Source organism: Syngnathus acus, chromosome 13 (assembly GCF_901709675.1).
Source record: "Syngnathus acus chromosome 13, fSynAcu1.2, whole genome shotgun sequence".
In the NCBI taxonomy this organism is placed as follows: domain Eukaryota; kingdom Metazoa; phylum Chordata; class Actinopteri; order Syngnathiformes; family Syngnathidae; genus Syngnathus; species Syngnathus acus.
In genome coordinates, this window is record NC_051098.1 from 8,887,138 (window position 1) to 8,899,272 (window position 12,135).

Consider the following 12,135-nt stretch of genomic DNA (forward strand, 5'->3'; position numbering starts at 1 on the left):
AGAATAAAATAAATAAATACCACCATTCTAATTGTAGCATTTTCTAGAATTTGTTGTTTTTGCAAACCTGGGCCATGTCCTCGTGTTTGCTCCACTTGACGGAGAGCAGCAGCTTGGGCAGTGACTGAGGGAAATTTTCTCGGCAGTCGTGGCGTAGTGTCCAGATCAAGTCCTTCTCATTCTCACATAGCTGAGAGAGTGCATCCCGCTCCATGATCTCCTTCAGCTCAATGTGGAACTTCTTACCGCCACGACCCTGAGGAAAGTGAGGTAACGTAAGAGAGAGACGAGGATAGTAAAAAGGGAGTTTGAAAAGTAGTTACTATAAATGTCCACTAGAAGGCAGGCGTGTATCAACATTGCCTTTTTTCCCCAGCTTCCATAAATGTAATCAACCACAAGATAAATATGTAAAGGTAAACAAAAGAAAACATTAATTTCACATTTTCCAATAAAAGTATTACATGTATTCAAACTATCAACACTTGCAGAGCTTTGCAGATCACACACTACCTCACAGATTGTGCATTGCAAAAGAAACACAGAGCTAATGTTAGGTTCAGGCATGCCAAAGACAAAATTATGTAATGGGCTGTCGACGCCCAGGGGTGGCTTTCAGGTTGACGGATACGTAAGGCAGGAAAAAGCAAGAAATCTGATTGGAGTTTCTTTTCTTCTGTTACACGCTGACAGAAAGAAACAATGGGTTTCAAAGGAAGAGCGTTGCTCTAGAGGGAGTGGTCATATTTAATAGCATTATTGCTCATGGTGCCATGGAGTTTTTTTTACTTGACTTTATATGTGCAATTACAACCTACTGTACATTAACTCACCATTGGTGCACAGTCACTTGCTCTAGCAATCTCAGCAGCCTTTTCCAGGATCTGTAAAAAAAAGTATGAATGGACGTTCACCCCACATCTCAGAGAATTCAGTGTCTTGAAAAAGTGTTCATACCCCTTGAACATATTCACAAATTACTTACAACCAAAAATTCAAATGTTTTATTATTAAGATTTATATGATCAACCTACACAAAGCAGTACTTAACTATCTGCTGAAGACTGTCTGACTTAATTATCAAAAGTTTCATGATATAAATTTGATAATGTAACATAGATGCCTGGTTTACAATAGTGCCATACTTTTCTCATATTGAGACGGATGGATTAAATAGTGCTCCTTTTGATGATTCAGAGTTGGGATATATACAGTATATGTTTTATAATTCAACTATGCTTTAAATTTCACAACTTGTCTGGTGAGTTCCTTGGTCTTTATGATGTTTTTCACGAGTGTTCTCTAACAAAAGCGCTGAGGCATTTACAAAACCGGTGTATTTACTGTATACTGAGATTAAATTACACACAATGGACTCTATTCACGAAATAGGAGACTTTTGAAGGGAACTGATTCACTGGATTGTATCTAGGTGTATCAGTACAGGAGATGAATGCAAAGGCACAATACACATTTAAGATTTATCCATCCATCCATTTTCTGAACCGCTTTTCCTCACGAGGGTCGCGGGCATGCTGGAGACTATCCCAGCCAAAAATGTTTTTTGTGATGTGCGAGGAAATCGGACGATTTAAGATTTATATCACATACAATTTTGAAGACTACCGTATTTTCCGCACTATAAGGCGCACCGGATTATAAGGCGCACCTTCAATGAATGGCCCATTTTAAAACTTTGTCCATATATAAGATATATATACATTTGGCCCGCGGGCCGGACTTTGGACATCTAAAATACGGTAATTTGATTACGTGGTACTTTGTGTGTGTCTCGCTAGCACATAAAATGTCAACAAAATACATTTGTGATTCTAAGGTCACAAGATGTGAAGTTCAAGCGGTATCGATACCTTTTCAAGGTACTGCAGGTACTGTACCAAATGATCAACAGTTCAATTGCTTACTGTGGTCTGACCTTGTCAAAGGGAGGGAAAATGATGGGGTGCGGTGAGTATTCGAGGAAATTGATGTGCAGAGCTGTGGCGTTTTCTGTGAATGGATTGGTCTGAATAGTTCCAATGGGATTCAGCATCTCTTCAAGTTCATCTGACCAAAGCAAAATCATTTCTTGGTTAATTGCTGAACACGCTTAACCAGCTTTTCAATGAAGTCAAATAATTAGAAGTGAATAGTTGAGTTTAATACCAGGAAACGAAGACCAGCAGTGAAGGATGATATCTCCCATCTTTAGCTGACCTTTGTAGTCAAACACCATTGTGTTCACCCAGGCTATGGGGTAGTGCTAACAAATAAAGACAGAAGTTAGGGGTCAAGGGTATCGTAAAAGCGGGAAGGGTAGTGAACCTGCTGGCTTCTTACCACTTTCCCTGCTTTGCGAATGGTCTGGTACTTGTTTGGATGGGCGTTTTTGGTAGACTTCTGCTTCTTGACCTTATCCATGACGGCATAGATGGCAAAGCACAGGCGTGTCATCCGCGGCAGGTCACAGACCGAGATGTCAAACTCTAATGTGCTGTCTTTCCACGTGTGCTCTGAGCGGCCGTTGCTCTCGCTGCTCACAGCTGGTTTGCATAAAAGCTCTGTTCCGTGAAAAAGCCCGGCCCTGACCTGGACCTGTGTAGACCATCACAAAGAAATATAATCTGGTTTAAATTTGATGGCGCTAGTGACAATGAATATAAATGATACATTTTGGAGATAGTTATTATTTAGTAAGCTAGGAGTTTCCAATCCAACTACCTTATTTTGTATTTTTTTTTTTACTGTTACTGATTTTTCCACGTTAATAGTAATGCAATACTGTAATGGATGTGTACAAGGTTTACCTTAGCAGTCTCCTCCGCATTCACCTTGCAGCCTTTCAATAGAACTATCTTAAACGGGCTTGGCACGTCCCACACACAAGTCTGTGCTTGCTGTAGGATGAGAAAAAATACAATGAATGCGGCAGCGGCAGCACAATAAACTGCCATACATATATGCATGCATTCATATCCTGGATTGCAAATATGTACATAATGTGTGCATGTGGTGGGCTGTATGTTGCGGTGGGCACGGTATTACTACAACCACAATAATAACAGGTGTGTCTGTGTGTGTGAGTGTATGTTGGCGGGTGTGTGTGTGTGTGTGTGGGGGGGGGGGTCTTTATTTTTACGTTTTTGTAACACTTCCATTGTTGAATACTTGCCAATTACAATAACTTGCGCTTTACAATAAGCAAACATGAGGGAGAGACAACACCATGTTTATAGCAAAACTGAGCGGTATATTTACTTTTATCATAAACCTTATTCTTTGGTGCAAGGTGGCAAATAAAGCAGGTAACAAAAAACAGATCCTCATAAAACACAGGAGTTCATGGCGACGCATGTTTACTTGGTAAACGTGAACACCTGTCAGTTTTTGGATATTTTGTTGAAACAATGACTGCACATGGCTGCATAAACATTGGGTTATTTGAACAGAGTATTTAAGTGTGCTGAAGAACATTTACTGTCTACACATCACATCTAAACTAGCTACGAACAAATCACATTAGGTCTTACCCCAGCCCCTTTTGAGGGCCACTGATTTACAATTGTCCATGCACCCACCCCATATATTAATCAATAATGTTTATAAAACACTATAAACCTATTTACGTCAAATATAATAATAACAATGCTATTAATAATTCATAAACATTACACCCTTTATCCTGTTATGGATCAAAGGAAAGATGGAACATATCAAAGCTGCCTTGGGATAAGAAGATAAATTGATGATCAATCAATGACAGAGTGGACGGTAATAGAGCCTGAAAGGCTGCTATGTGAATCACTACACTATCAAATGCTGCCCTGACAATGATTATCTTTAGAAAAATCTCAATAAGTAAAAAACAACAATTCTTAATTTCCTTGAAAAAGCCTTTCCTTATATTCTAATTTTCTAACAATTTCAGAGTGTACAAAGAGCTATAATAAAAATGTATTAATTATTGTGGTTGCAATTTGTACTTGACTACACTGCATCACACTGTGTTTGTAATGACCTTTTTCCAGCTTCTCGAGAATGAAGCACATGAGTGACTCACCATGGGAACCCTTCTTTTTGGAGGTAGGGGCAGAGGTGGGTTAGAGGACTTGCGACTGACTACTGCTCCAATGGCGGTGATTTCCTTTTCAAACATGGCCTTGACTGTACTGGAGGAAACCAAGGTAAGGTGTGGAGAGTCCCTTGCCTGCATACATGTGCGTATATACTACACACAGGAAAGGATACACTACATTGAATAACAAATGACAATTGAATAAACATTTATCTGATACATATTGAAAATGCCATGCTTGGATTTAATAAGCAGTACAGCTTTTTTTATTAATTTTATTCTGACAGCAATATGATAGTATAGGCTCCATATTTTTTGTATCGGTATCAGTACTAAATGTATTTTGATACTTTTTCCAAATAAGAAGAGGAAACAAAAAATGTCATTAATGACTATTATTTTTTCATCATAAAGTTGATCAGTAAACACAATGAAATGACACAAAGACAATCATTTCATAGCCACACAACTTTCAAATGAATAAAAAAAACGAACATTTTCTTAATGCACTCATTAACACTTTTAGAAACAGTGAAAGTACAAGTCTTTTCTTATTGCGCTCATTTTTTTCCAAGTCGAAATACTGGCATATAGTCCTTCGTGACATTTGTCTCCGTGCACCTGTGTCTGCCTCTCTAACAGTCTCATCAATCTAATCTTGATTCAACATTAAATCTTCATCTTAACTTGCAATCAAACACACTCACTGACCTTGTATTCACAGAGCGCATGGTCTCCACAGAGGAACTCCATGCAATGGCTGACTCTCAGGACATACTGTCCTCTCCATGCCTCCTCCTCATGCCCATGAGTGGTCAACCACTTCCTTACAGCCAGTTCTATCAGCTCGACAGCGTTGCAGGATGCAGGCACTTTCAAACAGGCAGAATCCTTCAGGAAAAAGAATAAAAGATATGATTGCGTTTATCACTGCAACACTTGTAGTTCTAAAATGTACATAAATCCTAATGAAGAAATCCTGGTCAGCATGAAATGCTAGACTAAATGTTTTGTGTTTATGTAAAAATGTAACGACTAAAAACACAGCACATAACACAAGTCACACATGTGCGTGTTGAATCAACTCAGACGGATGGGTCAATATGTTCTGAATGAAACAGGGAGGCTTACTGTTGTATTCTAATTATAGCTCAGTACTGACCCGATTCCTGAGATGGAATTATAATTTCCTGGCGATATAATCGAATTGCATCAATAAATTAACAGAAGCGTTTTGGGAAAGATGCAGGCGCATACCGCACAAATCTTTATGTTGAAACAACATCAGCATAGATATGAAAACATCAATAGAGATCAGAGGCTACATGGCTGACAAACTAAATGAAATCCCTAAAGGAAGACTCACACCAATGAACAATGACCATGTTTGCTTTACAACAATAACACACTTCCTGCCCATATTGCATCTTATTGTGTCTGACCTTCCAAATAAAACTTTCTGCCAATTTTCACTTGAGCTTAATATGGCCTTTACTTGTGTAAGAGAATAAATACTGTAACGCAAAAGGTCTTGAGGATCACCCCATGACTATGAACAACAAATTGTGTGTATAACAGAAGGACAGAACGAAATGCTGAGGGAAATGGAACCATGGACCAAAGGCAGGGCTTCAATCCACTGACCTATCTGTCAAATTCAGTGAGAATGTCATAATTATGATGTTACTTCTGACTCATTTAGACATGACGTACATGACTTTTCTGAATTACAGTCATAAGATGACACCAAGCAGAAACAGCTGTTGAGAGTTGCTATTTGGCAAAAATAAAACAGCCAAATGATCTCCATTTGCAATATTTGGTGTTTTCTTCCTTTAATCTGATAATAGGATGGAAAATGATCTGCTGCTGGCAACAATATGTTGCAGTCAGCTGACTGTTTGACACTAGATGGCATTGTAATAGAATAAACAAACACATGCCAAAAAGAGAAAACAAAAAGCTGCCTGTTTTACCTCATGTTTTTTTTTCCTCTTTAGTGAGTCACATTATGCCACAACATTTTGTGACAAAGTTTACATTTACTGATTTACTGTTTGAGGATGCTATTGATCATAGGTATGAATGTGAGAGGTCATCTATCTCTATGTGAGCCCTGTGATTGACTGTCTATTATGAATGAGCGTGACAAGTTTTCTATATCTGCCCTGCGATTCACTGGCAATCGGGTCTTGCCCAAAGTCATCATAGCGAGGCTCCAATTTAGCTGCAATCCTAGCGATAGAAATTGGATAAATGGATAGTCATTTCAAACATTAACTAAAACAGTGTTATACACACAAAGTTATGTCAAGGCCGCTGGGCCGTGGAAGCTCACCTGAGATTGGTCAACATGGATGATGACTTTTAAGGTAGCTGAGCAGTCATTGAGTCCATCTTTGCTGATCCAAGGCTCAAGCTGTGGGCAAAAACATGCCTGCAACCACTCTGTCCATGTCATCATCTGGAGACGTTGCATTCTCTCTTCACTGATGCGAGACATTTTACAGCGAAAGTCTTTTACTTCCTGGTCATTCATGCCATCGAGTTCATGAAGGCCTAGTAGAGATTGGGGGGGGGGGGGGGGAAAGCAGTTGCAATTTATATACAATAAAATACTTCGAAGCATAAGACAAATAAAATGTCATACATATCCTATCGATTGTCGGCACGATATTTAATTTTGGCACTTTCGGTCCTCCATAACATGTGGAGAGACTTTAAATGAAAACGGAAGAAAGCAACAAAAGCTCTCCACAGACTAGTAAGTCTTGTGATATTATTCTTCCTGACTGTTAGGGTTGATAGATTTGTTTCTTTCAGTAAACATATGTGGCATTAAGAATATCAACCCCCTGGCTCATTCCAATGCAGTACTTCCTTATTTTTTTGGGTTTATTTGTGTGGATTACTATTTTTGTACATGTAGCTTAAACATTCACAATCCCACAAATGAGTAACTTTAGAGCCACAAACACCTATTTGGCCCAACATGTACGTACAGTGGAGGAACCAATTTTAGAATTACAACCCGAGTCTCGTATAGAATTAAACAGGCGCCTCAAAATATTAATGCTGGACCGAAATGCCAAAGGTACTGCTTGGGTGATGAAATCTCTTATGACTCAATTTTACTAAAGAGTTTTCAGCACAATAGTCCCTTGCTAATGAAAACATCATGCTGCTATTTAAAGCCATTTAACATCCGCATGACCCCTAGCTTTGATTGAAAGTCTCTGCTCCACCTCACCTACTTTTCCACTTGACTGACATAGCACAAGTTTATTTTAGGTTTTTTTATTTTTAGAAAGATTCCAAGAACAGAAAATGTCCATTGACATGAGATAAGGAGACTGTGAAATTTTGTGCCCATACCATACCACCAAATGCTTAACCTTCCCCTCCTATCCAAAGTATATTTTTAAAATTCTACTGCAATTTTTCGCTATTTGAGTAATGATATACCTGAAGAAGCTTTATCTTGAGCAGACAACAGCCTTATGTTTTGAATGATTACGTCCCACTTTTTAGTAGAACCCATACTTGGAGCCAATATTCATTTTCAGTAAAAAAGAAAACATTTTCAGGATGTCAATTTTGTTTACAACACAAACTCAACACTTTGTTTAAACACCTTAAGGCATAAACAGATTTCAGATTTGATACACCCATTATCTGAACCACTAATCTTCACGAGTGTCGTGGCCACGCTGGAGCCTAACCCAGCTTACTTCGGGCAGTGGGCAGGGGACACCCTGGCCTGATCGCCAGCCAATTGCAGGGCACACAGACAAACAAGCATTCACAATCACATCTAAGTGCCCAATTACAATACCTTGTTTTATTACCAACCCACATATTACGAGTTTCTCTCTTACATTACAGACATCTTTGATGACAAATTCTAAGAAAAAGTGCGGAAACCTCCCAGGCACAGCAACATCTTAGAAAGTTTAATGGAAACTTCAACAATTGAGAGAGAGCTACCTAACGTTCTCTACAGCGTAAAGTGTTCCACAATTTCAAAATAGTTTAAACGTTAATGTTTAACTTAACTTTGTGTTAGTTAGTTGAAACAAAAGAAATGTAAGGAGTTCCCAAGCTAAATGAAAAATTAAGAAATAAAAAAATCCTGAGGCTTGCCAAATTTTGTGATCTTTTATTGGAAGGCAGATTAGTTTTTTTAAAGGTCGAGGCTGGTATGCGTGAAATGCCAAATACTGGCCCTGACAATCAGCTGAGCCAATGTTCTAACCTGAAGCCCTTTTACACTGAAGTATTATAGAAATTATTTTTACACTAGACCAGGGGTATCAAACTAATTTGTGTCACGGGCCACATTATAATTACGGTTGCCCTTGGAGTGCCGTTACGACTGTGTATATATAATTGGGCCACTGATTTGAGCAAGCTACAGACAGGACACCTGGCTGATGATTCTGTAGTGGTGTTGCTGGGGAGGAAGTGCTGAAGGCATGTTGTGATCTGGGAATGATTTCATAGCTAGAACTCCAAAGCAACTTCATTATTTTGAAATCGGATTCTGTGTGACAGCTTGAATTGTTTATCAAAGACGTCTTACCCTTGCCAATAAGCACACCAATTTTGGAATCCAGCAGCCGTTCAGCTCGACCGCAGTTGCGTGTCACCAACTTGAGAACCGGTAAGAAGGGACGAACATCACAAAGTCTCCTCGTTTCATCTTCTAGTTCTTCGTGCACGGCCGTCTGGTTGACACACTGGAACATGTGGCTTTCCATCTCGCCCAAGGCAGGAAACAAGGGGAATGTCTGAGCGTGTTTCCATAAGAGCTACAGAAGAGAAGAATTAACTGAGAAAAATTGATGACAAAAGAACTTTTGAATTAGTAAGTTGTCTAGGTGGAGTCTTATGCAATGGCCAAAAGTATGTAAATGTCTCAAGTATCTCAATCATAACAGAACTCTTTATGAAATACAGTATTGTCAAAAATCACTTCTGTACAGTATGTGTTTCCCAACAACATTGCAGTTGATAAAAAAGTAACTTTTCCCATCAGTTGATTGAATGAGAGTTGTCTTCCAATATGTTTACAAAGGTGAAATTAATCATTTCCTAAAAAGACAAAACACGAAGTTTGCATTGAACTTTTTCTACATGCCCTTAATCTGTGCTATCCCAATAATTTCTCAAAATATGAAACACTATCATAAAGCGTTTTCAACGACATCTCTTGACTCTTTGATCATTGAATGAGCAACAAGGTAAAGAAAAAAGATTCTGGTTTAAGTCATATCCTTACTTAACATCTCACGTGTCCTTATTCATTTGGTGAAACGGCCAAGAGGGTTCTTACTCTGGTAGGCTTCTCTCCTGTTTGTCATATGATAATGTAATGGTGCTTTGTCTTCTGTTTAGAGACTTCCTTCGGGGATCACTCTCATATGCATGCTCCACTGACGTTATATATTTATATAGTATATATATATATAAACTCAAAATGATCACATTTTCACAAATTACTCAACAAATGCTTTTGTCAAAGAAAGTAATTTCACATGTGGTGTGCATAAATGGTTAATCACTTTGACTTTGCTTAAATGTTATTGTTTTCTATGTTTGTCCTGGAGGACAGAACTCTGTTAAAGGGAAGTCAAGTCCAAAAATGTCTTCATTATAGTATGTTCTATACATCCCCAATAATCTAAACATGGCATTCTGATTGATATTATATTTGTGGAACATGAATTAAGCAGCAAAATTCCCATTTTCCCCCATCGTGGGAGAACACTTGTCGATTGAAAATGGCATGAGAGTGCCAAAGGGCTCAGCTTAAAAAAAAAATCGAGCCCTGATTGGAAAGGTTAGAACTCTTATTTGCAAAATAAACTTGAATTGTCAAAGTTTCTGGAAAACAATGCTTAATGGCGATTTTTGGTGACTTGCCTTTTTACGACTTAATGACACAAATCAGGTAAACAACATTCCACAAATCATTTCCAAGACGGGTTTTAACAATAATTGTGTTAAAAACAAACAAGCTCTTCTTACCAGTTTGATATGTTGAAAGGTGGCCTCGCGTGGAACATCCATTTGAATGTAGATACCAGTGGGAAGCAAGAAATCTACCGTGATTTGGTCCGGGGCATGGCCAGCCAAGGGCGAATGGTCTGCCCATATGTCCAGGAGGTCTGTCATGGCTGGAGGCATGGCAAGAGGTAGCACACACCACCTCAACCATAAGGACCTGCAGAACAGTCAAACAAAAATGTGTGGTGATTTAAAGTGTATAACTGGAAGACAAAAGAGGCAAACAACTTCCTGAAACAATCCTTGCACTGCTTCTTGTTTGCTACACACAGATGGTTCTGTTTGTAGCCTTCCATAACAACAAAGTTAGCATAATTCAACGGTTCACTGTCCACATGGAAGCTGGTGGATTTAACTTGGGCTAAGGCCAGTGCACAGCGGAATGGCCACTAAGCAAACAAAACAGGTCAGCCAGCCCTTCCCACAGTGGACACTTGTCTCCATGCAAAGACCACATAACAGACATGTTCAGATTAAAATCTAGGACAAAATATATAATCAAACTCACAAGTGGATGTGGGAACTCAAATCCAACGGGTTCTACTGAGTTGCACAAAGAGGACATCCTACTGCTCTCAATTTGTGCTTCTTCAACCACAGCACTTCCACCTGCTCTTTTCCTCATTAGCTTGTCCTCAGATGTTCGAGCACATTAACTTCTCTACTTCGCCACAGATCCATTTCGGCTCAATCAGCCCGTTGGAAATGACAGGCCTGATTGCCTCTAATGTTCTTTCCCTTCCAAGCTAAGTGCTTGAGCAACCGGCAGATGAGCCGCTGTTATGCCACGTGTCTGAGGATGGTGCAATATCTGCAGAGTGTTTGGAGCCACTTGCCATTATCAACTGTACAAATGGAGATAATGTAAAGTATGTTGTTCCAAAAGTAGATTGCCCGGAGAACCTCTCTTTAGATGGCCTTTCTTCGACTGCATGGGATCATGATGAAAGATAATCGGGTAAATGAAATAGACACACTATGGTATTGTATGAAATCCCCTGAAATCCCCTCTAAGGATTGTGTGCCACCAGGAAACATAAACAGACAAAAGTGAGTCTTGAATGTTAAGGGTGCACGATTACCCAGACGACAAGAAACATGAAACCTAGCATGTCTGACTGATTTATTCATAAGACCAAAGGCCACTCGAACAAGACGTGCATGAATATAAAGTCTGAGCTTGTTAATTATAGGCTCTATAAATGACGTTTTCACACGAGACAGCTTGGAGAGTGTCTGCACATGCTGTGATGGCACCACACTGTGCCTCTCTGTCTCTCTCACATACAAATGGGTTGGTGTGTGCGCACATAGCCACACAAACGCAGGTGAGTGGGGTTATTAAAAATGTGGTGGCAGAAAGCAAGAAGTCTACTGAAATGTCAGGTTTCAGTGGCAAGCTACAGTACGAGAGGACAGCAAGATTCATGCAGCAACAAAACAGAGGAGCCTGAGGGGCTACAGCCAGCAGACAACCTCCCCTACACGGCCTATCTCTGAAAGTGAAGAAATATGTGCCAGTTTATGTTATGTTCTTCTTTTCTCTTTAAAGTGACATAGAATTTGCTTCCTAAACATTCCTTACGGCACACTAAAATTTCAGTTACAGAAGTTTATTTTATTTGTCACTTTTGTGTAAACAACAGCTACCTGAGATGTAAATAATTTGGTCACCAATTAAGATCCAGCAAAAGGGTTAGACATATGGTTTGACATATTTCTCTGAATAGGGCAGTTAATCACCTACAACACAGGTGTCAAACTCAAGGCCCGGGGGCCAGATACGGCCCACCACATCATTTTATGTGGCCCGCGAAGACAAATTGTGCATCAAATTCGTGTCATTACTAGAATTGCAAATGGTCTTCACTTTTAATAATGTCTTCACTTTTAATAATATCTTTCTTTTTAAATATTTGTCCAGTTTTTACTTGTCTGATTTGAAAACGAGTTATTTGTCAGTTTGTTTTGTAGCTTTTACTGTATATAAT

The 12,135-nt window shown here is 39.2% G+C and overlaps 1 protein-coding gene across 3 annotated transcripts in view; it reads right to left on the bottom strand.

Annotated features, from left to right (window-relative positions):
- Window positions 1-12,135, bottom strand: part of pik3cb (phosphatidylinositol-4,5-bisphosphate 3-kinase, catalytic subunit beta) — a 35,580-nt gene that overhangs the window by 5,743 nt on the left and 17,702 nt on the right. The window contains exons 2-12 of one of the 3 annotated variants that reach the window (XM_037267425.1): window positions 10,106-10,301; window positions 8,658-8,886; window positions 6,414-6,634; window positions 4,787-4,966; window positions 4,064-4,228; window positions 2,808-2,897; window positions 2,341-2,595; window positions 2,167-2,263; window positions 1,937-2,067; window positions 834-884; window positions 68-256 (exon numbers count right to left, since the gene is read on the bottom strand). In XM_037267425.1, coding sequence (XP_037123320.1) covers window positions 68-256; window positions 834-884; window positions 1,937-2,067; window positions 2,167-2,263; window positions 2,341-2,595; window positions 2,808-2,897; window positions 4,064-4,228; window positions 4,787-4,966; window positions 6,414-6,634; window positions 8,658-8,886; window positions 10,106-10,264 — 1,767 coding nt within the window. In that variant the 5' untranslated portion in view covers window positions 10,265-10,301. Of the gene's footprint in view, window positions 1-67; window positions 257-833; window positions 885-1,936; window positions 2,068-2,166; window positions 2,264-2,340; window positions 2,596-2,807; window positions 2,898-4,018; window positions 4,229-4,786; window positions 4,967-6,413; window positions 6,635-8,657; window positions 8,887-10,105; window positions 10,302-12,135 lie in introns of all 3 variants that reach the window. The other 2 variants (XM_037267424.1, XM_037267423.1) reach the window with 2 other exon arrangements.